A 27,413-nucleotide genomic window follows, 5' to 3' on the forward strand; every position below is an offset into this window, starting at 1 on the left:
CTTTTCAGTCTATAATGGCCTGCATTTAGATGCTGATTGTACCTCGCACTAGGACCCGGGCCTCACTGTGACAAACCACTCCAGGCCTAGAACACACCCAGTGATACACTTCAGACTTGGATTTTACTGCCAAAGAAACCATTTGTGATCTCACCAAATTGGCACATCTTTTAAAGCAATCCACCCTCATACCCGGGCCAGCTGAACTGGCATTGGAACTCCTCTGATCTGACTTCTCCCCTCCGGATCATCCTCTCCAATCTGCAACTTCAGGTTTGTCGATTTTGCAGCCAGCAACTCGCAAATACGATTTGCCTTTGCTCAACTCTTCATTGTTTGTGGTGATATTTTACCTCCATTTACTTTGAATAAGAGTTTTTTGTATTGTTTTAAAACATGGACTGGAACACGTTCAGAGAAGAGGCTACGCATGACCATCCTATTAACATCAATGAATATGCGGGAAGGTAAATCAGAAGCTATGGATTGACAGCAGAGATCTGGGCACTGCTGAGACAGCAGGGTGCTACCTTCAGATAGGGGATAAGAAGACTATCAGGTCAGCAAGAGCTGTGCTTTCCCACACCTTCAGAAAGGCAAAACCAGATTATTCACTGAGAATTTACAGCCATTTCTGTGACACCAGAGACATGAGGGGCAGTTGGCAGGGCATTCAGAACACAAATCCACCCAATGACAGTGATGCTTCACTTTCTGATAGGCTGAATGATTTTTACGCAAGGTTTGAGGCACAGAGCGATCTGCTGAAGAGGAAGGTCCCCCCCCCCCCCCTCCCTCTGAAGAACAGACACTCTGTCTGGCCGCAGCTGATGTGAAGAAGACGTTAGCCAGGGTCAACCCATGTAAAGTTGTGGGGCTGTTAAGGTACCTGGCGGAGTGCTGAGAGATGGTGCAGCCTAGCTAACAAAGGTTCTAACTGGCATCTTCAATATCTCTCTGGAACAGTCCACTGTCCTTGCAGGCTTCAAGGCAGCCACCATCACCCCAGTGTCTAAGAGCGTGATGGCAACCTACCCTAACAACTACCATCCAGTGGCAGTGACCTCAGAAATAACGAAGTGCTTTGAGTGGTTGGATATGGGCTGCACTAAATCCCATCTCCCTGCTGCATTGGACCCTTTCCAGGTCACTTCTTGATTAAATTGTTCCACTGTCAATGCCACAGTATCAGCCCTCCACTGCATCCTGTCCCACCTGAAAAGTGGTGTGTCATATGGCAGGAAGCTGTTTATCAACTAAGCTTGGTGTTTAATATTGTCATTCCTGAGAAGCTGGTGGGTAAACTGTCTTCATTGGGTCTCAACACCTCTCTCTATGACTAGACTTTGGACATCTTCACAGGAAGACCACAGTCAGTCCATGTTAGCAACAACATCTCTAGCTCTATTGTGCTGAGTAACGGTGCCCCCCTCCCCCTGGGCTTTGATCCGGGTCTGCTGCTATTTATGCTACTGATGCATGAAGGTACTGCTAAATCAGCTCAAGGTGAATCATCAAGCTCACTGATAACACAGCAATGCTTGGCTTCGTCAACAACGACAGCAAGACTGTATACAGAGAGGAGGTACAACGCCTTGTGGAATGGTGTAAGCACAACAGCTTGAGAATTAATGTGGACAAGACTAAAGAGATGATTATGGACTTTAGGAAGGTGCAGGCCAAGCACTCCTCACCAAACATAAATGCCACCTCCATGGAGAGAGACAGGAACGTCAAATTTCTGGGAGTGCACATAATGGATGATTACAGCTGATCCCTCAACACAACCTGTTTAGTCAAGAAAACACAGCAGCATCTCCACTTCCTAAGGAGACTGAGATGAGTGAGGCTCCCCCACCCAAATTTTTACAGAAGCACCATTGAGATTGTCTTGGCCAGCTGCGTCACAGTCTGGTATGGGAATTGCAAATATCTGTCTGCAAGGCCCTACAAAGGAATGTGAGAACTACTGCGAAGATTATTGGCATCTCTCTTCAACTTATTTGAGATATTTATTAGGAGCGCTTTGTACACTGGGCTCTTAGCATTGTTAATTATCCCTTTCATCTGTCTCACAATCTCGTTGAAACCCTCCCAACAGGAAGGAAGTATTGTAGCATGAGGACAAGGACTTTAAGGATGGGAAACAGCTTCTTACCCCCAAGCCATGAGACTGTTGATCTCTCTGCTTCCACCCAGGTCTCATCACTTATGAAGCATTATACTGTTTACTCTTTACTTTTTATAAATGCAATTTATGCTACATGTCAATCTTCTGAAATATTTTACTATTTATTAATTTATTTCTGATAATAATGTGTATGTATTGTCTTTGAGTGAATTGTACTGTGTTGTGCACCTTGGCCTGGATGTACATTGTTCCATTTTTCAGTAAACGTGTATAAGGTTGAATGACAATAAACTTTCATAAACCTCAAGTTTCTATATTTTAAATACTCAACAATAGGTTTTGCGCCTACATGTAAAGAGGTAGAAAGCCTGCATGAGTTTCATTTTGACAATTTAAATGAAAATTTTGCTGCTTTTGCGAAGTGTCTGCTTCTCCATTTTCCACTCAACTTCACTTGTGTATTATAAAGAAAATAATACATTCAACTAATGCAACACAGCAGAACTTTTACTTAGATATAGTATTTTGTTAAAAGTATTTTAAAAATAATATTTCTAGATATCATGAATAATGAGAATTGTGCAGTTTGATTGATAGAGCTGTACATTGCTTTAACAAAAAAATAAAGACAATCTTAATCATAGCACCAATCCACTGGCAGACTGTAATCTGATTTTTAATTACTGAAAATTACTTTAAAGTTATATAGAACTATTTCCATTTATATTGGATTGCAGTTGTCTGTTTCTTGGTTAAACTGAAAATAAATTTGCCTAAAAGATCCTCTTCAATTTTTGGAGCCTCCTTGATATATGGATAGTGGAAACAACCAAAAAGGTGATTGATTCATGCAGGAATGTAGCTGTTTTTATATATACTTGTTGCTTGCATCATTACTTAAAAAATGAGAGCAAAAAGTATGCAGCAGCTCAAATTACATCAGTGCTGATTTCTGATAAATTGCACTGGAAACACTCATGCAATCAATCTACCTGGCAGGGTCTCTCAGTGGGAGAATGAGGAATTTAGAGATTGCTGCAGCTGGTTAATTGTAAACGGTCACATATTGAGTGATTGCATCTCGTGGGTACAGAAATCATGTGTCGGAGGTAGAAGGAGCTCTGGTTTGCTACTTCAATATTGAATTGCTGACAAAGACTGGTCAATCGTTAAACAGTGTTTGTTTTCTAATTAAAGGCAAGAGTTCAAAATTAAGTTCAAGTCCAAGTGTGATTGCCATTCAACCATACATGTATACTCATGAATATGGTCAAACAAGTGTATTACTCTGAGGTCAAGGTGCAAAACACCGTACCAACAGTCAAACACTGCACAAGGCACATAGTAAAATACAGCAATAAAATAAAATTTAATACAGCAGTAAAACACAGTCACACACAAAAAATGTGTTTGCAAAGTAGTCATGATTTCCAAAGTAAAACAAACGTTTGTACAGAATTCATCAATTAACCATGATAGACTTCTTTTGAGCATGAGTAAGTCATACAATAGCAAGGAAGCATCCTATGCTTTAAAAGAAGATTATTTTAATGCTACAAATGAATGCATTTTGAAACTTATTAATTCCAGCGGAAAATGTTGAAAATGAATTTGATTTGATCACTCTGCAAATGAAGTGCAATGCTTAATCATCAAGAATATTCCTATTATGTGCAAGAAGAGAAATTTTAGATCAGATTAACAGATTTTTACTGTTGACCTGAATTTATACTTCAATATAAAATGTGCATCTTTGAATAGAATTCAACTTGCATTGGAAATACAAAAACAAGAAATAAAAAAATCTAAAAAAGAAATGAAAAGTTAGATCATGTATGCAAAAAAATTTAAACTTTTTCCCACCTGGCAATTTGCCATTTTAATTATCCTCCTTTAAATGGTGCAGATAATACATGGGAGGGATGAACGAAGTTCGGAGAAGATCAGAGAGTCAAATAAAACACTAAGCTACCGGGAAGATGCTACAGATTCGGGGGCCAATCAAACAGGTGGGAGGAAATGAAGAAACTGCATGTTTCTAGGGAGGGGGATGTGTGGTGGAAATTTACCTTCCTAAAGATTACATTAGACTCATTAGCAGAGGCACAGCCTGTGGTGTGTTCTTTAACTAATGCAAAAGGTGGCCTCCAGATTTGCTGATTTGTCAATGTTCTTTTCGATGTAACTTCACATATTTGTGAATTATGGGCACAAGAATTTCAAATGAACAGCAGACTCAAACTAAGTTATTGATCTTCCTGACTTTTGAATATCCCATGTTACCAAGACATATACAAAAATTAGCAAATAAGTTGTGGAAATAATTCTTACTGTAGCATATAAAATCCATTATGTCAAGAGAGAGACTTTCCAAGCCAATCTTCAAAAGAAATAAAAATCAATTATAAGATGAAATTCATCATACTTACCAAAATGAAAACCACCCTTAGTAACTGAATTGGAATATAATTGATACACATTGTGGAGTAAAAGTGAACCTCTTCACAATGGCATAATATGAGGGGTAGTGAAATATATGGCTTGTGCTCTGCTTCTGAAATCCAAATTTAAGAAATGGAGTTCAAGGTATGTATTTGATTACATTGTGCATTCAATATACAGAGAAATGGGTGATTTTCTATCACTTAGCTTAGAAGCAAAATATTTATTAAATTTTAGCGTTTATTAAATTTTATATAAGATGCTATAAAAATAAGCTGTTGCAAGCAGAGTGCCCTTGTTATGGTGGCCATTGAGCAAGTGAACCAATGTTAAAGTAGGGAGGCTTTGACTTTGCCTTATCAAGTTTAGACGAGATCAGGATCGGTGAGGTAAGCATCTGGTAAGTTTCTTCTTCTTCTTCTTCTTCTTCTTCTTCTTCTTTTATTCTTCATTCCTCATCTGTTAGTACATATTTAGCGCAGTGAAAATGGTTCCATGGACTGTGTAATGTTCAGTGTGTGAAATGTGAGAATTCTGCGAGACCTCTGGATAACCTCATTTGCAGTCAACGTTTCGGGTCGAAACCTTTCGTCAGGACTAAAGAAGGAGGGGGCAGGGACCCTATAAAGAAGGTGGGGAGAGGGTGGAAAAAAAATCAGAGGATACCCAAAAGTCCTCTTTCTTTAAGTATCGTGGTTTCCCTTCTGCCCTCACCACATCTCCTCCATTTCCCGCACTTCAGCCCTCACCCCATTCTCCCCTCACCACAACAGGGACCGTGTCCCCCTTGTCCTCACCTATCACCCCATCAGCCTCCGGATCCAGCATATTATCCTCTGCAACTTCCGCCACCTTCAACAGGACCCCACCACTAAGGACATCTTTCCCTCTCTACCCCTCTCTGCTTTTTGCAGGGATCGTTCCCTCTGCGACTGCCTGGTTCACACGTCCCTCTCCACAGATCTCCCACCTGGCACTTATCCCTGCAAGCGTAAGTGCTACACCTGTCCCTACACCTCATCTTTTACCACCATTCAGGACCCCAAACAGTCCTTCAAGGTGAGGCAAAACTTCACTTGTGAGTCTGCTGGGGTAATCTATTGCATCTGGTGCTCCCGGTGCGGCCTCCTCTACATCCGCGAGACCCGACGCAGATTGGGGGACTGCTTCATTGAGCACCTACACTCCGTCCGCCACAACAGACAGGATCTCCCGGTTGCCACTCACTTCAACTCTCCCTCTCATTCCCATTCGGATATGTCCATACATAGCCTCCTCTACTGCCATGATGAGGCCAAACTTTGGTTGGAGGAACAACATCTCATATACCGTCTGGGTAGTCTCCAGCACCTTGGTATGAACATCGAATTCTCCAACTTCTGGTAATTCCCTCCCTCCCCCTTCTCCATCCCACCTCTACTCTGTCTCCTCTTCTAGCTGCCTATCACCTCTCATGACTCTGCCTTCTTCTACTACCCATAGTGCTTTCCCCTTAGATTCTTTCTTCACCTCTCCTGCCTATCCCCTCCCTGCTTCCCCTCCCTCACCCCTTGATCTTTCCTCTGATTGGTTTTCCACCCTCTTCCCACCTTCTTTATAGGGCCCCTGCCCCCTCCTTCTTTAGTCCTGACGAAGGGTTTCGACCCGAAACGTTGACTGCTTCTTTCAACGGATGCTGCCCGACCTGCTGAGTTCATCCAGCTTTTTTGTACGTCTTGATATGACCACAGCATCTGCAGTGCACTTTGTGTTTAACCTCATTTGCACCAGGTGCACAGAGTTGCAGCTCTTCAGAAAACATATTAGGAAATTGGAGCAGCAGCTGATGACCTTCGACTCATACGGGAAACTGAGGAAGTGATAGATAGGGAATATAAGGAGGTAGTCACCCCTAGGTTACAGGAGGCAGGCAAATGGATGACTGTCAGGAGAGGGAAACAAAATGAGCTGCAAAGAAAGAGTACTTCTGTGGCCATTCCCTCAATAATAAGAATACCAATTTGGATACTTTTGAGGGGGATGAACTATTGGGGGAGCCACAGCGACCAGGTCTCTGGCACTGAGTGTAATGCTGAGACTTAGAAGATAGGAGAGGTGAAGAATACTGACGTAATGATAGGAGATTCCATAGCTAGAGAAATCGAGATGAGATTCTGCAGATGTGACAGAGACACCTGGATGGTATATTGCCTCCCAGATGCCAAGGTCAGTGGTGTCTCATATTGGGTCCATGGCATTCTAAAGAGGGAGCGTGAGTGCCCAGAAGTCAACGTACATATTGCCATCAATGACATGGGTAGGAAATGCAAGGAGGTCCTTAAGAGAGATTTTAGAGAGCTAGGCAGAAAGCTGAGAACTAGGACTGCCAGGGTGGTAACCTTCAGATTGCTGCTTGTGCCACTTGCCTTGAGGGTGAGAACTGAAGCATTTGACATGTGAATATGTGGGGCAGCAATTCAGATTTCTGGGTTATTGGAACACCTGAACCGGAGGGGGTCCAATATCTTTGCGGGCAGGTTTACTAGAGCTGTTCAAGCGTGTTTAAATGAATTTGGCAGGGTGATAGGGCTGAGGATGGGGCATTTGAGTAACAAACAGAAACAGTGTGCATTGAGACTACTAGCAAGGACAGGCTGATGACAAGGCAAAATTGCAATCAACAGGATGAGTTGCAATATAAAAGTGGGACAAAATTGAAAAGGGTGATGAATACAGGACTGAAGGTGTTCTATTTAAATGCATGTGGTATATGAAATAAGGTAGATGAACTTATAGAGTTTGGCAAGTATGATGAGCGCATCATTGAGTCACAGTTGAAAGAAGATTAAAGCTGAGAGATTACATCCAAGGATACACGCTGTATTGAAAGGACAAATAGGTAGGTAGAGGGGGTGTGGTGGCTCTGTTGGTAAAAAAAAATCCTTAGAAAAAAGTGACATAGGATCAGAAGGTGTAGAATTGGCTTTGGTAGAGCTAAGAAACTGCAGGGGTACAAAGACACCGATGGGAGTTAAATACAGGTATCTGAACAGTGGCAAAGATGTGGGCTACAAGTTATAATGGGAGATAGAAAATGGCATTAGACACAGGGGATTTCAATATTCAAATGGATTCAAAGTACATTTATTATCTAAGAAGGTATGCAGAATACATCCTGAGATTTATCTTCTCCACAGAGAGCCATGAAGCAAAGAAAACCATGGAACTCATTCAAAGAAAAAACATCAACCCCACCCCCATTCAAATGGCAACAAGAACATCAAACCCCCGCATGTGCGAGAAAAACATATTGTGAAAATGGCAACGAGAAAGAACAAGCAAATAAATAGAGAATAAATCACAAAATTGAAAGAGTCCATACTGAGTTTATTGTCATTACTCATTATTTCAATCCACAAACCACAGAACCAGTACTTTGGCCCCATCCTTCGATAGCATCAATAGAGAAAGAGAGACCATTCAAATGCTGGGAACTTCTCCTGGGAACAGCTAGTCAGAAGTAGAGGGAGAGACTTTCATGTAGATACCTCCTTCTGGCAACAGTAATCAAGCGAGAAACCTTCCACACTCACCTTGATGTTTTCAATCTTCCTTGATACTTCAATCAGACAGATCAGCAAGAAATTAAGTTAATCATGGACTTGCTTCTCTAAGCTTCATGGCTTCACAGCCGCTCTCCTGGAAAATTCTAAGAGCCAGCTAAGTGCCAGATCGCTCAGTCAGCCTGAAAGCACACCATTAAACTGTAGATCACAGACTCCAACAGTACCACAAACACATTTAAAAGAAAATGAAGACATTAAAGAAGTAAAAGTCACATGTTTGTGGAGCATTTGTTGAAAGTGTCGCCCTTGGTAGCATAGTTCACTGGTGATATTTTTTCATATGCAGGTAGATTGGAAAATTCACATTGACTCTGGTTTGCAAGAGGGTAAATTTGTAGAATGTCTACAAGATGGCTTTTTAGAGAAGCTCGAGGTTGACCCCACTAGGAGATCGACGATTCTGGATTGGGTGTTGTGTAATGAACTGGAATTGATTAGACAGCTTAAGGTAAAGGAACCCTTAGAAGCCAGTGATCATATTATGATAGAATTCACCCTGAAATTTGAGAAAAGGAAGCTAAAGTCAGATGTATCAGAATTAAAGTGGAGTAAAGGAAATTACAGGGGCATGAAAAAGGAGCTGGCCAAAGTTGACTGGAAGGGGACACGAGCAAGGATGACAGCAGCGCTTCAACAGCTGGAGTTTCTGATGGCAATTTAGAAGATTCAGGATATAGTAGATGCATCCCAAAGAAGAAGTTGTATTCTTTTATTTCTTTTTCAATCTTTTTATTAAAATCAACATCTTGAGATAACAAAAATTGATGATTGGGATTACAAAATTAAAATGAACATAGAAGGATACTTAAACATTAAGTATAATAAAACTAAGTCTCCCAAAGTCATACATGATACGAATATAATATGAACAAGACAAAAAAACAAACTAGGTATAACAATTGGAAAAAAGGCAGAAAATGAAGAAAAAAAAATTACCCCCATAAAAAGAACTAATCTAACAAACTAACCACTAACTAAAAAAAAAAGAAAAAAAAACATGGGCTGTTTATAATATCTAAGAAAAGACAAAGAATCATCAGTGTTATCAACTCCGATCCTCTCTACGAGTATATAATCAGAAACAGAAAGAAATAGGATTGGAAAAGGGTCAAATTACATCATATGAAAATATTGAATAAATGGCCTCCAAGTCTTTTTAAATTTAACAGAAGGATCATATATGACACTTCTAATTTTTTCCAAATTTAAACATAACATAGTTTGAGAAAACCAATGAAATGTGGTAGGGGGATTAATCTCTTTCCAATTTAGCAAAATAGATCTTTTAGCCATTAATGTAAGAAAAGCAATCACCTGACAAGCAGAAGGAGATAAATGAATTGACTCTATCATTGGTAAACCAAAAATTGTGGTGATAGGATGAGGTTGTAAATCAATACTCAATACTGTAGAATACTATCAAAAATATCTTTCCAATATTTTTTCAAAGATGGACATAACCAAAACATATGAGTTAGAGAGGCTGTCTTAAAATTACATCTGTCACATATAGGATTTATATGGGAATAAAAATGAGCTAATTTATCCTTGGACATATGAGCCCTGTGCACAACCTTAAACTGTATCAATGAATGTTTGGAACATATAGAGGATGAAGTAACTAGTTGAAGAATTTTTTCCCATTTCTCAATAGGAATTGTAAACTTAAGTTCTCTTTCCCAATCATTCTTAATTTTATAAGAAGCCTCTGAATGTATTTTCATAATTATATTGTAAACATTTGGTATTACACCTTGCTGAAAAGGATTTAATTCTAGCATTTTCTCCAAAATACCCATAGAATCCAGATTTGGAAAGGTAGGAAGCACAGTGTTTCAAAAGTTCCTAATCTGTAAATATCTAAAAAAATGGGATCTGGGCAAATTATATTTATTAGATAATTGTTCAAAAGACATGAAACAATTATCCAAAAATAAATCAGAAAATCATAGTATACCTTTAGTCTTCCAAGCTAAATAAGCTTGATCCATAATAGAGGGATGAAAAAAGAAATTGGATACAATAGGAAGAAGTTGTATTCTAAAAGTAGGATGACAAGGGAAGTCAAAGATACTACAAAAGCCAGAGAGGTAAACAATAGAGCAAATATTAGTGAGAAGTAAGAGGATAGGGAAGCTTTAGAAACCAACACAAGGTAACTACAATGTCATAAAGAGGAAAAAGCTGGAATATGAAAGTAAGCTTGCTGATAATATTAAAAAAGATATCAAAAGTTTCTTCAGATATAGAAAGAGTAAAAGAGAGGCAAGAGTAAATATTGGACCACCGGAAAATGATGCAGGAGAGGTTGTAAGAGAGGGAGAAGGAAATGGTGGATGAACTGAATACGTACTTTGCATTGGTGTGGACTGTGGAAGACACTAGCAGCTTGCAGAAGTTCAAGACAATCAGTGGGCAGATGTATGTGAAGTTGCCATTAATAGGAGAAGGTGCTTGGAAACTGAAAAGTCTGAAGGTAGATAAGTCACCTGGACCAGATGTACTATCCCCCAGGATTCTGAAAGAGGTGTCTGAAGAAATTGTGGAGGCATTGATAAAGATCTTTCAAGAATCAATAGATTCTGGCATTGTTCCAGAGGATTGGAAAATTGCAAATGTCACTCTACTTTTCAAGAAGGGAGAGAAACAGAAGAAAGGAAATTATAGGCCTGTTATTCTGATCTCAGTAGTTGAGAAGATGTTGGAGTCAAATGATAATGATGTGGTTTGGGGTACGTGGAAGCACAAGCTAAAATACGCTAAAGTCAGTGTGCTGCCTTTATGGCAGTTATTTAGTTTATAATATTTTCGCTTAGTAATTCGTGTGTTAGCATTTTTTAGTTAAAGTTAGGATTGTTTAAGTAAATTCGTTGTCTGTAATATATCAAGGCATGTGATGACATCACATCCGGTTTCGCTGCGTCCTGTGGGAAAATACCGGTTTGGGAAAGACGGGAAGGTGGGGGCCAGACATGTGCGAGTCCAGCGCAAGAAAAGTTGTCTTCTACGCACCAGAAACATAGTGAAAGCAACGCTATAAGTCATAGATAATCGATATGTTGAATTAAAATGTTAACGCTGATTCCGTTAAAAGTAATCACGGTCGATAAGGTTTATGTTTTCGTTAGTTAAAGAGTCGGGATAGTTTGTGTTGAAGTGTATTTAAAGCAGTCAATGGCGTAGATAGATTCTGACTGTATGCTGCACTTTAATGTATTGTAGTTGTTGTAGTTTTACCTTTGCAAGTATTCACGATGTAAATGTGATATCTAGAAGGAAACAAATACTGTACCAATCTTGTATTGTTTTATCAACAGTTTTCACCATACGTTAATGTGGAAGAGTGAACAGTAAATGGTTAATCTTACTGCGACCCTGTTTTCATTAACGACGGTTTACCTCGGTGTTTAACTCGGGTTCCGTTACACCCGAGCAAGAACATTACAGTCAGCATGATTTCCTTAAGGAAAAATCTTGTCTGACAAATCTTCTGGAATTTGTTGAAAAAATAGCAAGCAGGATAGACAAAGGAGCATCAATTAATGTTGTGTACTTGGATTTTCAGAAGGCCTTTGACAAGTTAAGAGCCAGTGGTATTACAGAATATTAGGATACATAAAGCATTGGTTGATTGGCAGGAGGCAAAGTGTGGTAATAAAGGGAAGCTTTTCTGGTTGGCTGCCAGTCACTACTGATTTTCCACAGGACCAGTTCTCTCTATGTTATCTGTCAATGATTTAGATGATGGATTTGATGGCTTTGTGGCTATGTTTGCAGATGATATGAAGATAGGTGGAGGGGCATGTAGTGTTGGAGAAGCAGAAAGGCTGAAAAAGAACAGACATTAGGAGAATGGACAAATAAACGGCAGATGGAATACGGTGTTGGGAAATGAATGCTCATGCACTTTGGTAGAAGAAATAAAAGCATAGACTATTTTCTAAATAGAAAGAAAATTCAAAAAACTGAATCCAAAGAGAGTTGGTAGTATTTTGGCAGGATTCCCTAAAGGTTATCTTACAGGTTGATTTGGTAGTGAGGAAGGCAAGTGTAATGTTAGCATTAATTTTGAGGGGACTAGACTGTAAAATCAAGGATGTAATTATGAGGCTTTATAAGATACTGTTGAAGCCTCATTTGGAGCATTATGAACAGTTTAGAGCCCCTTATCTTAGAAAGGATGTGCTGACATTGGAAAGGGTTCAAAGGAAGTTCATGAAAATGATTGTCATATGGAAAGCCTTTGGTGGCTTTTGGCCTGTATTTACTGGAATTCAGAAAAATGAAGTATGGCCTGACTAAAACCGATCAAATGGTGAAAGGTCTTGATAGAGTGGATGTGGCTAGGATGTTTCCTATGTGCAAGAGTCTAGGACCAGAGAACACAGCCTCAGAATAGAGGAATATCCATTTAGAACAGAGATAAGGAGGAATTTCTTTAGCCAGAGAATGGTGAATATGTGCAATCTATTTTCTTGGTGGTTGTGGAGGCAAAGTCATTGAGTATATTTAAGGCAGTGGTTGTTAGTTTCTTGATTAGTCAGAACATGAAGGTATTCTGGGTAGAAGGCAGGAGATTGGGGCTGAGAGGGAAATTGATGAAATGACAGAGCAGAGTCGGTCATATATCTTATTGTCTTATCTTCATAAACATTGTGTCCACTGTAAGTATTACCATTATTGATCTCTGATTCTAAGCAGAAATGACTTGTTTCATCCTGTGAGCTAACTTGTTTTAATGAAATGTGTCTTAATGATGTAGTGTTTATTTACTGGTTAGATACTTGGGCAAATTTGAAATTTAAATTCCACGTGCTTTACTGCCAAGTGCTGGATAGGCAACCATCAAAAAGAGACAATACATGGAAATATTAACTACTAGAAGCAGAAAATCTAATTACTTCTTTAGTAGTCTACTCTTCCAGTGTAAAGATGGAAATGTATTGCTAATATGCCAGACCTGTCCCCTACCTCAGTGATGTCTCACCGTAGAAGTAAAGGCATTGAGGCAGATCATCTTTTTGCTACCAATGAGAGCAAAACGTTAATAGCATGCAATAAAACCCTTAGCTGGAGGTGGCCACTGAATCAACAGCAGGAATGTAGCTGCTCTGCTCCTGGGTTAAATGTTGCAACAAATTAAATGACCTCCCTAGAGCAGGAAAGTCTCAGGAATCATGCACTCTTGTGCACAGTTGGTAATCATCTTATATAGTTGCAGACCAGTTTCATTTTAATGGACAGAGTTTGCTGGACACTTTTTCATACTGACAGATAATTTGGAGATGACTTAAGTGTCATGTTGGAACAATGTTTTATCTTTTACCTCTTAGAATCTAGTCAGAGTACCAAATCAAAACAATACTTCATTCTGGTCAATATCAGGATTGGCAACTGTAGCCATATCCTTCCACTGAGAATATGTCATATTTGTTCCAATCCATTTATTTGCACCTGTTGGCTCGAAACTTGGGACTTTCAAATCTCTTACTGACGTCATGCCTTCTTGTGCAGTCAACTGCTAGTCCTAGAGCATCTAAAATGTGCTGGTGGGCTTCACAATCAGTCAAATCATGGGCTAAGAAAATTGAATTTTGAAATTGATTCACTACAAAAGCCCTATTGAAGTCAAAGAGAAGAAGCACTGTTCATAACAAATTTAGGTAATGCTTTATAGTTTATTTAATTGAATATTTTAAAATGCATTTGTTTGTATGTCTTCATGTATAACCTTGCCCAGGCCTGCGCCCTGGAGAAGACTTTCCAGGTGCAGATCCATGGCCTCGCGAGACTAATGAATGCCATACATGTTTATTTTAGTGCTTTGATTATTTTATTGCATGTAATAATATTGCTCTTTTCACTGTTCAGAATTTTCTCACAAGCAAAATAAATTTAAATACGTGCAAATGCCAAACATTTGTGCAAATATTTAAATTAAGCAGCAGCCAATGAGGCTGAGAATGGAGTCCACTAGCTGTGAAAACCATTCATGTGCACAAATATCTTCTGCCTCTACAGTGACCTAGGAGCCATATTTGCAGAGAAAGATGTGTCCTTAGCAAAGGAAAATGAGTAGTATAGCAAAGCCAAGTAACTGTTGAGCCCAGCTGAGCTCAGCGGAAGACCTGTTACCATGATACACACACCAGCTCTCATAAACATACCATCTGTTACCTGTCTGATGACCTGGTGCAATGCCAAGCAGAAAAACTTGCAGGAGGTACTGTGAGGTTCTGTGGCATGCTCCCAAAACAGAGAAAACAAGTCTTTGGCAGGCATTGTATCCAGTTCATGGAAAATACAGAGAACTGCTAACACCTGAAATAAGCGTTAACAAATCTCTGCCCACTCATGAACAGAGTATGCAGCGATTCTGGACTTCACAAAACGTTGATGTTCCAACATTTCCAGGAAACTCTCCATAATCTTTATATGTTGAGACCTGCACTATGCCATGTATTTTATAATCTGCCTTTATTATCCTGCATGGAATTGTAGATGAGCCAGCATCATTCAGTTAAATTTCCTGAAACTTATGTAGACGTTCCTCTTCTGAGTCTGAGACCAATACCACCCAAGTGGATTAAGTCTTGTGAAGACTACTCAATTGTGATAAACTTTTAAAACATGGTAAAGAAAGAAGGAACATTATTCACATGAAGAAACAGACCTCTGAGGCATTCAAGAAAATAGCCAGGAAGTTGAAGCTTTTAATGTGAGTCTGCATCATCAGATCTTTAATGTTGTATCCATTTCTAAATTTCAGGTCAATTGCAAGTGGCTGCCAAGGCATTTCAATCTATTGGTATTTATGGAAAATGCTGTTAAACAAAATTATTTGCTTCTTGAAAGAGGACTAAATGATTGAACAAAGAAGATTGTCAACTTGGAAGATGGAAAATGAACAATTCACAACAGTGAACCATACACTATGCCTTTAAAATTAAAACAGAAATTCAAAACCTAGAAACTCACAGATGTTTGATCTTTTCCATGTGCATTCTGGGTCCCTGAAATTTGAATGATACTTTGCAGCTTATCCTACATGACTGATATTTCAGTGTTTGGAAATGGGAGGTTAGATGGTCAAGCATGTTAAATAATTTACTCAAAGATAAAATGGAGCTTTCAAATTCATGAATGGATGTTATGATTGAAAAACAGATGCAGATAAAGTTGTGTTATCTCAGAATTGTGCATGTAATATGGGGTAGTATTTCTAATCAATCCATGTTAATAATTTAGTAATGAAAACAGATTAATAACAAGAAAATGTAAATTTAATGAGAGAAATATTCAGCATGTTATTGTATTCTGTAAAGGAATTCTTGATAAATATGAAAACAAATTATATTTCTTACTTTATCTCCAATCAGACATAATTCTCAAGTTGGACAAGCGATGGCAATGATAACACCAACATTAGCTTCTGCTACTTTAAGGTAAAGCACCCCCGAAGTAACATACTTCTTAGAATTAAAAGTCCAATATTTGAATTTCATTTTTACTTAGTTGTCTAGGGAAACAATTAAATTAATCTTAAAGTGCTTATCTGCATGTATGAAGAGATCTTAATTGATACTTCACACCGTCATCTGTGCAATATTTGCCACAATTCATGTATAGAGGTTTTTCCATCGTGAGATGCAGTGACCCACTTCTGTAGACCTTATGAGTAAGTAATGAAAATAATTAATATACTTTCATTGTCTTAGAGCTCTAAGGACTTGTATTCAATACCTACTTCAGATGCTGTCTGTGTGGTGTCTCATTGTGACCATGAGAGTGTGCTGGTTTTTTCTCCCTTAGTTCAAAAATATGGGGGTAAATACTTCAATTGCCCATTGTAAATTGCACTTAGCATGTAAATGAGTGGAGGAAACTGGGCAGAGTTGATTGGAATTGTGTATTTAATATTTCAGTAACATTTCAATTATATTGTAAATATATTGCTTAATTAACCAATCATATGGGGGCAGAGCAAAGTGATGATGGCACTAAACAGCGACTGATTTGCTTGCATCTTCGGAAACAGCTCTATTTCTATCTTTAATATGTCTATTTTTCCCTTTCAGGGTTCTTTTGAAGACCCTGATCTGGAGATACACGCTGATTATGGTTCTTTGCGGGAATGGGACCCGCTCTTGGGTTTCATAACTGGCCGTTGTTTGGCACACCAAGGGCTTGGCGTAAGAGTTCAGCTCAACTTTGAAGGCCTAGGATCTCCTGGCTCTGGAGGCAGGCGGATCGAAGGTTGGTGTCACGACAGAAGACCCGTGTGTCGTTGGGGAAATCAGAAGATCTACGGCTGTGTGCCCAGTGACTCGAGATCTTCGGACACAGAGCTGGAAAAAAGTAATGTAATGGACTTTTAACATCGTAAACCAGTGAGTTGTTTGTTATGTCTCCCCACTCTCTGTGAAACACAGACATCTCTTTCTCCCTTATAAGGCCGAGGTATGTTGAATACCGGGTGAGCAATGTAGTCTTTGGGGTAACTATGGCATTGTTCATGCTTGAGTGCTCGGTGGTAGGTGCTGATGTTTTTTTTTGCCAGTGGGGGGAGAGGAGATTGTTGCTTGCTGCGGCTTATGCATGGGAGGGAGGGGAGCTGGAGGGGGGCACTTTGGGGTTCTAACATTTAACTGTCATTCATTCTTTGGGTCACTACTCTGTCCTCGTGGATGGTTGTGAAGAAACATATTTCTGGATATATATTGAATTCATTTCTCTGACATTACATGTACCTTTGAACCTTTTGAAACCTCTTTGTTTATATAATTCATTATGAGCTATACATAAAAAATGTGAATGGGATATGTGATTATGACCACCACATCTCAGTAAAAGCAGAGAAAAGTAAACTAAGTAGACTTGTTTCCTGGCTCCTGTGTTTTTGTTTGAATTAGTTACTGGAATTACTAAGCATAACAGTGGAGATGAGGAAATTTTAAAATGAATTTTGAGATGACTACCAAATTGTTGATGTGCTGCGATGTATTTGAGTTTTTTAAAAAAACTTAGCACGTGTTTCTTCAGATGGGGCAAGAGACAGTGGAGTTAATAAATAGCAGAAAATGGACAAAATTCACAGATTCATAAACAAAGAGTACTGGGTGATAATAATAATAAAATAAGCAGAAATGCCCTGCTACATCAGAAAGATAGATATGTTCAATTGCCACAACAGCTAACAAATGAAGTACACAGAAAAATTTGAGCAGTATTTTTGAAGCAAATGAAATAGCCAATGATAAGCAAATGTAATAGATACAAAAGAGTACAGTTTGCTCAGAAGTCTGACTGCTGCAACCAAAAAGCAAAAATGTACTTGCTAAGATTGTAAATGTAATGCAGGAACATTTGCAACCAAAACTATTGTAGATTACAGAACACTTTTGGTTTCAAAAATGGAATCAAAAGGAAGGGGAGTTCATTGAAGAAATTGTTTGAGCATTATCAGTATAGTGATGGACCTCATGATGCACTGATAAATCATTTAGTTTGTGGAAAATGTTAAGAAAGCATTTTAAAACAGCCCCTAACTGAACCACAACTCACATTTAGAAGAGTAGTTGAATTTCCTGTATCAATGGAAACAACAGCCAGAGATGTAATTGAGTTGTAGTCAGGAATGAAAGTGGCATGAACAAAATCGCATTGTCTACACAAGAACCTGCCTGGATGAACAAATTATGTTACCGTTGTGGCAGGAGCTCACATAAACCAGACGAATGCATGTTTAGAGGCACAACTTAAAGAAAATACCATGAAGTGGGACACATACAAAGAGCATGTTGGCCAGTCAAAAATAAATAGATTGCACAGAGAAGAGAAAAAGCTAAAAATTCAAGTTGCAGTTTCAAAAAAGGCACTAATCTAGATGCTGTTGAAGAAAATTCTGATAAAGATGAAAATCTAATTGAATAGAATTTTAACTGAATTTATTTAAATCCTACATTCGTCCCACAAAGCGAAGAGTAAAAATCTTCGTGTAATGACTCCATCGCAAATATACAGATGTGAATTTATAAGTCCAATGGCTTATAGAAAAAAGCTGTCCCATAGCCTGTTGTTCCTGGCATTAATGTTGTAGTACTGTTTGCCAGACAGAAGCAGCTGAAACAGTTCATAGTTGGAGTGCCTGGAGTCACCGATGATCTTTCAGTCCTTCTTTACACACCTGCTGCTGTCAATGTCCTCAGTGTAGGGAAGTTCACATCCATAGATACTCTGGGCTATCTGTATCACTCTCTGCAGTGCCCAGCAATCGAGGTTGGTGCAGTTCCTGTAACAAGTGATGATACAGCCAGGAAGGATGCTCTCAACGGTGCCCCTGTAGAAGGTCTTGAGGATTTGGGCGCTCATGCTGAACTTCTTCAGTCATCTGAGGTGGAAGCGACACTGTTGTGCTTTGTTATTGCCACGCAGCTGGTGTGTACAGTCCAGGTGAGATCTTCAATGATGTGTATACTGAGGAACTTGAAACTACTCAGCCTCTCAACAGCAGGCTCATTGATGTTGATTAGGGCAAGTCTGTCTCTGTTCCTCCTAAAATCCATGATCAACTCTTTTGTTTTCTGGACATTGAGGGACAGGTTGTTATCTTGGTACCACTGTGTCAGGGTGTTAAACTCTCCTCTGTAGGTTGTCTTGTCACCACAAGAATCAATGATATAAGAATGGGTAGCCTTGATATTTACAGTGTGAAAACTAACAAAAGACAATTAATATGGCTTCCACCAGAACAGAGCAGCTTATTAATTAAAAAGAATTGGTCACTGGTTCAGCTGTTTCAGTCATTTCACAGAATGAGTTTGAACTTATACTGGAGAAAAGACCAGTCCTGTGGGAATGACATTTGTAACAGTGAAATACAACAACCAACAAGCTATATTGGGCTTGTATGTGGTAAAAACATGAGCTCCAGCATTTTGGGTCGTGGTTAACTAAAACAACTACAATTCGATTGGAGAGGCGTGCCACATCTTCTGTGATAGAGTCAACTGAAAGCAAATTATGAAAGATACTAGATGATGCCACAGTAGTGTTTAAGAATAGATTGGAAAACTCAAAGATATTAAGGGTAGAATAATGTTAATTGCAAGTATGGAGGAAGAACTACAAAACTTAATTGATATAGTTGTTGATGTAAGTGCAAAAATGGGTCTATCTATCAATTGCAAAAGGACAGAATGTATGGTGATATCCAAAAAGAAGGAGTATCCTGTCTGCAGGCTGAAAATAAATGGGGAAGGTATAAAACAAATACAGAAGTTTTGCTACTTCGGAAGCTGGATGACATCAGATGGCAGGTGCGACATGGACATCAAAAGAAGAATAGGGATGGCAAAGACACTTTTACGAGAATGAAGAGCATACTGACCAACACTAAACTAGGCATGACAACCAGCCTCAGAGTACTGAAATGTTATGCTTGTCTGGTTATGTTATATGTCTCAGAATGTTGGACAATATTTAGTAATATGAGGAAACAAATCGAAGCAGCAGAAACATGGCTTTTGAGGAGGATGCAAAGAATATCATGGACAAAAAGATGAGGATGTCATGAACAGAATGAACACAAAAAGAGAAGTAATGTATGAGATCATGAAAAGACAACGTGACTTCATTGGACATGTGATTAGGAAAGAGGAGTTAGAATGCACGGTAATTATGGGAAAGATTGAAGGGAAGAAGCAAGAGGAAGGCAAAGACAAATGATGATGGAGACAGCAGCCAGAGAACTGGAAATGAATACCAATGAACTGATCCACTTGACCCAAAACAGGAGTGTGTGGGCCATGGCAGTCAAAGCTCAAACTGGGCACGACACCTGATGATGATGAATGTTAAATGAAAATGTCACAAACAGGTTTTACAACTTCTCTATATCATCTCTGACTGGTCATCTCTACCAGTCAGCTAGATGGTATGGAGGCTAAAGGAATTCTTTCCAAGATTAAGTGGAGCTTATGGGCAATGCCAGTCGTCCCAGTAGCCAGTACTGAAAGTAAAACAATTCACTCTGCCCAGGATAGAAGATATCTTTGCAAAGGTTTCTGGAGGGAAACACTTTCGCAGAGTGGATTTAGCTGAGGCTTAACTTCAGATGGAGATGCAAAAAGAGTCTGAAGTTTTTCTCAGCTTTCAAAGTTTTTACAGCTATATAGGATCCTAGTCAGACCCCACTTGGAGTACTGTGCTCAGTTCTGGTCACCTCACTTCAAGAAGGACGTGGAGACTATAGAAAGAGTGCAGAAGAGATTTACAATGATGTTGCCTGGATTGGGGAGCATGCCTTATGAGAATAGGTTGAGTGAAGTTAGATTTTCTCCTTGGAGCAGCAGAGGATGAGAGGTGAACTGATAGGGGTGTTTAAGATGATGACAGGCATTGATCGTGTGGATAGTCAGAGGCTTTTTCCCAGGGCTAACATGAGAGGGTGTAGTTTTAAGGTGCTTGGAAGTAGGTACAGAGGAGATGTCAGGGGTAAGTTTATTATGCAGAGAGTGGTGAGTGCATGGAATGGGCTGTCAGTGACGGTGGTGGAGGTGGATACAATAGGGTCTTTTAAGAGACTCCTGGATAGGTACATGGAGCTTAGAAAAATACAGGGCTATGGGTAACCCTAGGTAATTTCTAAAGTAAGTACATGTTTGGCACAGCATTGTGGGCCAAAGGGACTGTATTGTGCTGTAGGTTTTCTATGTTTCTATGTTTCACCATCAACACTAACAAAATGCTTTATCACTCCATCTCCTGTACTCAGTACTTTGCTTTATGAAGGCCAGTGTGCCAAAAGCATTCTTTACAATCCTATCTACCTGTGTCGCCACTTTCAATGAATTATGGACATGTCTTTCCAGATCCCTCAAGCACATGCCGTGGAGGTGAAGAAGAGAGTCAATAAGTTAAACCTGGTAGAGAGGAAGTTAGAAAAACTACAGGTAGAAGTAATGAGTATTATACAAGAGGTGGCAACAAAAAATATTGCAAACAAAAAGGAGACTAGTAAAGCAAAATTGCTTTCTCAGAGGCTTTGTAAGTGGCTGAGCAGTGAAGAGAAGTGAAGGCCAATGGAGATAGGAACAAATACCTCCAACTGAATGCAAAGTTCAAGAAGATAGCAAGGAAAGATAAGAAAACTTACTGAAAGCAGCGATGCAAAGAAGCTGAAGAAGCCAACAGAATTGCAAAACCAAGAGATCTATTCAAGAAGATTAGAGAAATCAAAGGAGCATTTCATGCAAAAATGAGTTTAGTAAAAGACAAAGAATGGAAGGGCCTTACAGAAGCAGAAGACATCAAAAAGAGATGGCAGGAATACACAGAAGAATTGTACAGGAAAGATCTCAACAGTGAAGACATCTGCAATCGCTCCCTCATCAATCTAGAGCCGGATATTCTGGAAAGTAGTTGAATGGACAATAGAAAACATTGCCAATAATAAGGCTGCAGAATTCCAATTGAGTTGTTTAAAACTTTAAAAGGTGATGCTGGAAAAGTGTTGTGATTTGCCAGCAGATCTGGAAAACCCAACAATGGCCTTTATTTTATATCTCAACTCCCAACAAGGGAAATGTAAAGGAATGTTCAAATTACCGAACAATGTCACTAAATTCACATGCTAGCAAGGTTAATGCTAAAGACCATGCAAGCAAGACTCCAGCAATATATGAAATGAGAACTTCCAGATGTGCAAGTTGATTTAGAAGAGGCAGTGGCACCAGAGACCAAATTGCTAACCTAAATTGGATAATGGAGAAATCAAGGGAATTCCAAAAAAGTATTTAGCAATGTTCTATTGACTAACCTAAAGTCTTCGACAGTGTAGATCATAATAAACTATGGTAAATCCTTAATGAAATGGGGTTACCTGGCCATCTGATCTGCCTTATGAGAAACTTACATGAAGATCAAGAAGCAACTGAACGTGGAACAACAAATTGGTTTGAGATTGGGAAAGGAGTACGACAAGGCTGCATGCTGTTACCCTACTTAGTTAATCTATATGCTTAAGACTTTGTGATGAATGCTGGTCTAGAGGACTCAAATGTTGGAATCAAAATTGCTGGAAGAAATATTAACAACCTCAGATATGCAGATGATACTACTCTAATGGCAGAAAGTGAGGAGGATCTAAGGAAGATTCTAATCAAAGAGAAAGAGGAAAATGCAAAAACTGGCTTGTTGCTCAATATTAAGAAAAAACAAGAGTGCGTTGACCATCTCTATTATTTCAGTGGTAATAAATGGAAAGGAAGTGGAAGCAGTGATGGGTTTGGTCTTCCTCGGTTCAAAATTTCTACAGATGGTAACTGCAAAATTAAACAGTGCTTACTTCTGGGAATGGCAACAATGGCAAATTTCAATAAAATACTGAAGAGCAGAGACATAACATTGTCTATGAAGATCCATATAGTCAAGTCTACGGTATTTCCAGTTGTGATGTATGGCTGTGAGAGCTGAACTATTAGTAAGGCTGAATACAAAAGAATCGATGCCTTTGAACTTGGCTGTTGGAGGGAAGTGTTAAGAGTTTGTTGGACAGCAAGAAGATCCAACAAGTCAATACTTGAAGAAATACAGCCAGACTGCTCACTAGGAGGCTTAATTATGAGACAAAAACTCAAATACTTTGGCCACATCATGAGAAGACAGGATTCCTTGGAGAAGACTCTTATGTTATGTAAAACAGAATGTAAAAGCAGGAGAGGATAACAGAGGCTGCGGTGGATAGATAATATTATTCAGACAATGCGTATGATGTTTGGGGGATCTTAGAGAGGCAGTTACCAACAAGAAGACTTGGTGTGCAGGAATCCAAGAGGTCATGAAGAGTCAGACTCGACTTAACAACTAAACAACAACATTGTAAGATCCCTTTGTTCTACTGCACTCCTGAGGCTCCTACAGTTCATTGTGTAATATGTACCCTGGTTGGTCTACTGAAGTGCAACACTTTCTACTTGGCTGCATTAAATTCCATTGACCATTTTCAGCCCATTTTCCCAACTGGCCCAGATCACACTGCAAGCCATGATAGGATTCCTCACTATTCACTGCACCCCTAATCTTTGCCGATCCAGTTCACCACATTATCATCCAGAATGTTGATATAGAAGACCTGGTTCATATTTTTACTGTTATAAGACCATAAGATATAGGAGCAGAAGAAGGCCATTCAGCCCATTGCGTTTGCTTTGCTATTCAATCATAGGCCGATCTAATTCTTCCAGTCATCTCCACTCCCCTGCTTTCACCCCTACCCTTTGATGCCCTGGCTAATCAACAACATATTTATCTCTGTCTCAGGTACACCCAATGACTTGGCTTCCATAGCTGCTCATGACAACAAATTCCACAGATTTACCACCCTCTGACTAAAGTAATTTCTCTGCATCTCAGTTCTAAAAGGACTTCCTTCAATCCTGAAGTCATGCCTTCTTGTCCTAGAATCCCCTACCATGGGAAATAACTTTGCCATATCTAATCTGTTCATGCCTTTTAACATTCGGAATGCTACTATGAGATCCACCCTCATTCTTCTGCACTCCAGGGAATACAGCCCAAAGACTGCCAAATCTTCGTCATACAGTAACCCTTTCATTCCGGACATCATTCTCGTGAATCTTCTCTGAACCCTCTCCAATGTCAGTATATCCTTTCTAAATTAAGGAGCCCAAAACTGCACATAACACTCCAAGTGTTGTCTCACGACCAAACTGCAGACGGGAGAAACTCTGCTCTATTCCGGCAAAGAAAAAGAGGAAGACCCGCATGAGGTTGGTGTGGCCCTGCTGTTGTCCAAAGAAGCAGCCAGAAGTTTGATAGAATGGGAACCAGTGTCTGACCGTATCATCACAGCCAGGTTTGAGTCCAGATTCTAGAAGGTATCCATTATCCTGTGCTACGCCCCAACTAACAACGCAGAGGAAGAAGAAAAAGATCTCTTCTACACCCAGCTTCAAGCAGTAGTTCGAAAGGTACCTAAGCAAGATATGTTGATCGTCATGGGAGATCTGAATGCCAAACACTGGCAGGGAGAGAGAGATGGGCCAGAATGGTTTGGGGAATATGAATGAAAATGGAGAACTCCTTACCGACTTCTGTGCCTTCAACGAACTGACCATTGGAGGTACCCTCTTTCCCCACCGATGCTGCCACAAGATAACCTGGGTCTCGCCTGACCATCAAACAGAGAACCAGATTGATCACATCATAGTCCGCCAGTGCTGGAGAAGTTCATTGCAAGATGTGAGAGCCAAAAGAGGAGCAGATATTGGATCTGACCACAATTTGGTTGTTGCAAAGCTGAAGATGAAGTTGTCAGCCAAGAAGAAGCAACAGAACACGTGAATAAAGTTTGATATTAGAAAACTACAGATGGAAGAGAACAAGAAAGATTTCCACATCGCCTTGCAAAACCACTTTAGGGCTCTTCAAATAGAGGAACAAGATGAGAGAACAGCGGAACACGCCTGGATTACCTTCAAGCAGGCCACTGTAGGAGCCTGCGAAGAAGTACTGGGAAGACCACCAGTCAACAGTAAACCTTGGATCAGGGACGAGACATGGCAGAAGGTGGAGGAGTGGAAAAAGCTCAAACAGGAGTTGAATCAGGCCAGAACCCGGCAACAGAAACAAATCACCGCCAACAGGTACAGCGTGATGGCCAAGGAGGTGAAGAAACAGCTCAGAAAGGACAAGAGGTCATACTTCAATGAAATAGCAGAGCAAGCTGAAACAGTGGCCAGTAAAGAGGACCTCAAGACACTCTACATGACAACTAAACTTTTGAGAGGGAAGAAAAGCAATTTCAACAGACCTGTTAGAGACAAGACAGGCCATCAGGTTGAAGGTCAGCTGGCGAGATGGAAGGAACACTTCCAGGAAGTATTGAATAGACCACCACCACAGAACCCACCTGACCTGGAGCCTGGAGACCCACTCAACATCAATATAGGTGAAATCACCAAGCAAGAAATTCGAAAAGCCCTGAAAAGCCTGAAGAAGGGCAAGGCTGCTGGAGAAGACAACATTCCTGCAGAAGCATTGAAAGAGGGTGGAGAGGTTATGGTGGACCATTTGCATATACTGCTGAATTTGATATGGAGAACAGGAGAGATCCCATCAGATTGGAAGAAGGGCCTCCTTGTGAAGCTGCCAAAATCTGGAGATCTTTCACTGTGTGGCAAGTGGAGGGGGATCACCTTGTTGTCCATTCCTAGCAAAGTTCTCACCAGGGTCATCTTGGAGTGGATGAAAGACGCCATTGAACAGAGACTTAGAGATGAGCAGGCAGGGTTCAGGAAAGAGAGATCATGCATTGACCAGATAGCTACACTTAGAGTCATTGTGGAGCAGACAATAGAATGGCAAACTCCACTATATGTGTGTTTTATTGATTTTGAGAAGGCATTTGACAGCCTGGACAGAAAGTCAATGTGGAGCATCTTACGACACTATGGTGTACCGGGAGAGACGGTGAATATCATCAAGCAGCTTTATGATGGCTTCTCATGCAGGGTCATCCACAATGGGAGACTGTCCGAAGAGTTCCTGGTCACTACTGGAGTCAGACAGGGATGCCTGCTGTCACCTCTACTTTTTCTTGTGGTACTCGACTGGGCTAGAAGAACAGCCTATGCTGACTCAGAGAGAGGCATCCAGTGGACGTTAACAGGGAAATTGGAAGACCTGGCATTTGCAGATGATCTCGCTCTTCTCTCACACCGGCTTCAGGATATGCAGAAGAAAGTAGATTCCTTGGGAGAGACCTCACAGCGAGTAGGCCTTAAGATCAGTCAGGAGAAGACCAAAGTTCTACGCATTAATAACAAACAAGAGGAGCCATTACGGATTGAAGGACAAATAGTTGAAGATGTAGACAAATTCACCTACTTCGGAAGCAAAATCAGTAAATCAGGAGGTACAGATGTGGACATCAGAGCAAGGATCGGAAAAGCCCAACATGCCTTCACAACCCTGCGACCTGTTTGGAGATCTACGGCCATCTCTGTCAAAACTGAGCTCCGTATATTCAGCTCCAATGTGAAAGCCATCCTGCTATATAGATCCGAAACATGGAGAATCACTAACACCAGCTGCAATAAGATCCAGACCTTTCTCAACAAATGCCTCTGGCAGATCCTCCACCTCAAGTGGTACGACAGAGTGCCAAACCTAGACCTATGGAAGAGAGCAAACCAAGAGCCCATTGTATTCCAGATAAGGAGGAGGAAGTGGAGATGGGTCGGCCTCACCTTGAGGAAGAGCCAGTCGAATGTCACTTGACAATCACTCGAATGGAATCCACAAGGGAAGAGAAGAAGAGGTCGCCCAAAGCAAACCTGGAGGCGTAGGCTTTTGGATGAACTGAAAGCCGCCGGCCAAACTTGGGAGACTGCAAAAACATCTGCTAGAGATCGCAGGAAGTGGAGGACTTTTGTTGAGGCCCTATGCTCCATAAGGAGCGAAAAGGATTAAGTAAGTTCCAAGTTGTCTCACGAGTGCCTTATAGAGCATCAACATCACATCCCTGCTCTTATATTCTATGCCTCTAGATATGAATGCCAACATTGCATTTGCCTTCTTCACCACCGACTCAACCCGGAGGTTAAACTTTAGGGTATCTTGCACAAGGACTCCCAAGCCCCCTTTCATCGCTGCATTTTGAATTTTCTTCCCATCTAAATAATAGTCTGCCCATTTATTTCTTCCACCAAAGTGCATAACCATACACTTTCCAACATTGTATTTCATTTGCCACTTCTTTGTTCATTCCCCAAAACTATCTAAGTCTCTCTGCAGGCTCTATGTTTCCTTAACAGTACCCACTCCTCCACCTATCTTCGGATCATCAACAAATTTAGCCACAAATCCATTAATACCATAGCCCAAATCATTGACATACATCATAAAAAGCAGCGGTCCCAACACTGACCCCTATGGAACTCCACTGGTAACCAGCAGCCATTCAGAATAGGATCCCTTTATTCCCACTCTCTGTTTTCTGCCGACCAGCCAATGCTCCACCCATGCTAGTAACTTACCTGTAATTCCATGGGCTCTTATCTTGCTAAGAAGCCTCATGTGCGGCACTTTGTCAAAGGCCTTCTGAAAATCCAAGTATATCACGTCTATTTCATCTCCTTTGTCTACCCTACTTGTAATTTCCTCAAAGAATTGCAGTAGGTTTGTCAGGCAGGATTTTCCTTTCAGAAAAC

The 27,413-nt window shown here is 40.2% G+C and overlaps 1 protein-coding gene across 1 annotated transcript in view; it reads left to right on the top strand.

The window, feature by feature from the left end:
- LOC140733986 (uncharacterized) overlaps nucleotides 1-26,673 on the top strand; it is a 49,435-nt gene extending 22,762 nt beyond the window's left edge. Inside the window, 5 exon segments of the mRNA XM_073057565.1 lie at nucleotides 16,270-16,536; nucleotides 22,205-22,617; nucleotides 23,916-24,214; nucleotides 24,216-24,539; nucleotides 24,621-26,673. Coding sequence (XP_072913666.1) covers nucleotides 16,270-16,536; nucleotides 22,205-22,617; nucleotides 23,916-24,214; nucleotides 24,216-24,539; nucleotides 24,621-26,673 — 3,356 coding nt within the window.
- The last annotated feature ends 740 nt before the right edge of the window (nucleotides 26,674-27,413 follow it).

This window comes from Hemitrygon akajei, chromosome 10 (assembly GCF_048418815.1).
Source record: "Hemitrygon akajei chromosome 10, sHemAka1.3, whole genome shotgun sequence".
Lineage (NCBI taxonomy): Eukaryota > Metazoa > Chordata > Chondrichthyes > Myliobatiformes > Dasyatidae > Hemitrygon > Hemitrygon akajei.